This window comes from Aplysia californica, unplaced genomic scaffold, assembly GCF_000002075.1.
Source record: "Aplysia californica isolate F4 #8 unplaced genomic scaffold, AplCal3.0 scaffold00084, whole genome shotgun sequence".
Taxonomy (NCBI): domain Eukaryota; kingdom Metazoa; phylum Mollusca; class Gastropoda; order Aplysiida; family Aplysiidae; genus Aplysia; species Aplysia californica.
The window spans coordinates 1,487,290-1,489,504 of NW_004797354.1; the positions used below are offsets into that span (position 1 = coordinate 1,487,290).

General features: G+C 45.8%; 1 protein-coding gene across 1 annotated transcript in view; it reads right to left on the minus strand.

Annotated features, from left to right (window-relative positions):
• Positions 1-114: 114 nt before the first annotated feature.
• LOC101851633 overlaps positions 115-2,215 on the minus strand; it is a 4,696-nt gene continuing 2,595 nt past the window's right edge. The window contains exon 2 of the mRNA XM_005094555.3: positions 115-1,984. Coding sequence (XP_005094612.1) covers positions 675-1,984 — 1,310 coding nt within the window. The 3' untranslated portion in view covers positions 115-674. The remainder of the gene's footprint in view (positions 1,985-2,215) is intronic.

Here is a 2,215-nt window from a genome sequence, read left to right on the forward strand (position 1 = left end):
ACACACACACACACGCGCGCGCGCGCGCGCACGCGTGCGCACACACACGAACGCACACACACAAATACATTAATGCCTTTTGTAGTACTGGAACTCAGTAAAAAAAGAACAGTGTTTTAAAACATTTTTAAGTAGAGCATTTTATTATATAATATAATATCACGTAATATGCGCACACACACGAACGCACTCACATAAATACATTATAATGCCTTTTGTAGTACTGGAACTCAGTAAAAGAAGAACAGTGTTTTGAAACATTTTTAAGTAGAGTGTTTTATTATATAATATAATATGACGTAGGGTCAACAAATACTTCAACAAATGAGCAAAAAGGCAGCAAAACATCCAAATAAATTAATAATGAAACAAAGATTTAAGAATATAATATTATTATAGAGCACCTGAGAACGCTGTATGACAACCCTGGCTTTATCATGCATAAAATCAAACAAATTGCATTGCACAAGATCGAAACATTAATTTATAAAGTGTTTCAAAGTTAATTGTGGGTATGAAAATCGGACACATGCTGTGTGTATTGGGGTGGGGGTAGTTACGTGTGTCTGTATTTGGGCGTGAGTGTGTGTGTTTTTATGAGTGTGGGTGGGGGGAGGTGGTTGCGTGTAGGTGTGAAGTCGTGAGAAGGAAAGAGACTTAAGTAAAAGATTCGCCTACATGATGAAAGTCTTTGCCTCGGCCGCTACCTTCCTGTCACACAGAGGACATTTCTTGCAGCGCCTAGCGCAGCCGGAGCAGGTGGTAAGATGAGAGCATGGCAAAAAGATCACCTCAACCCGTCGTGTGTTACACACAGAACACGTGACTCTGCCTTTGAGGTATTCCCGCTCATTTTCTAAAACTGTCCTTAGTTTCTTATTGCGTTCCGACCTCGTTAGTGGTGGTCTGGCCGTTCTGGCAGCACCCTCTGAATGTGTATTAGAACTATTTCGTGATTCCTTTGTTTCATCTTTTGTTTTATCATGTGGAACTAATTCTTCTTTTTCGGTTTTTGTCGATTCTTCCCCTGTTTTATTTGTTCCTATTGCTTCGTTCCGTCTTTCGTCAGCGCCTAATTTGACCTCACTCCCAGTTCGGTTGATGGCTTGGATTGAAGTTTCAGGGACTTGAGAAGTTCTTTCAGTCGATGTGACTTCTGTTGATGGTTCTGAATATTGGGGAATTTGTGGGAATTGTTTTCTTTCACTTTCAGAATTGTCTGACGTCACCTGACTCCAAGTAGCACCAGACTGACCTGTGTAAATATCTGTAGCGGCGGCGGCGACAGGACTCACGGCTGTAAACCGCTCAGCCTGAAATCCTGAGGTATTCTCATGAGGGCCACCATGCTTTGTGATTTCTCCTTGAGGTCCATTGAGATCTATTCTGACATCGCTCCGACCTTGATCTGTGGTTATATATTGGCCTTGGTTCTGACCTTGACTTTGTGTCCAGTTCTCCTTGACAAAAGGGAAATCTTCAACACCCCCATAACTGCTACAGATGTCGGAAAACTCTTTCAGAAGGTTCTCCTCTTCAAAGTTGGCGTCTATGATGCACTCCAGCAGCTGTGCAGCGTTTGGGTACCGTCTGGAGCGCACCACACAGACACGCACCGCGCTCTCGATCAGCGCGCGCTCTGACGGGAGGGCATAGTCTCTCAGGTTAATCTCCACAGCCCTCACGGCTGCCGAGGACAGGAACGACTGCTCGATGGCCACAGAGTCTAACACAAGCTTGTGTTCTCTCACACGTCTGGGGACCGTCCTCTGGGGTGATGGGGTCAATGCTGCAGTGGACGGGTCAGGGTTCAAATTCGTTGGCGGTGAGGCTGAGGGTTTGCGTCGTTTTGTCTGTCTCGCCGGGAGTTCTTTCGGTCTGACGTCGGGTGGCCTGACCAGCGACTCAGGCCTTTGTGGTGAGGGGGAGGCGCCGCTAGAGCCGCATGTTTCTGTGCTGCTGTGTGGAGTTACTAAAGCGCTTTCTGTAGACAAAATATAGGAAAGGAACTAAGAGCAAACTGTACAAAATACACCGAATGCTGGCAAACCAGAGAAATTATCAGGTACTTGAGCAGGGTAGGTGAGCACCTGAACTCAACTTTAAGTAGCCCCCAAGTGACACATGTGCTTTACTCTTCTCTACCCACTCTGTCTCCTCCTCACCCTACTCTCTCTCTCTCTCTCTCTCTCTCTCTCTCTCTCTCTCTCTCTCT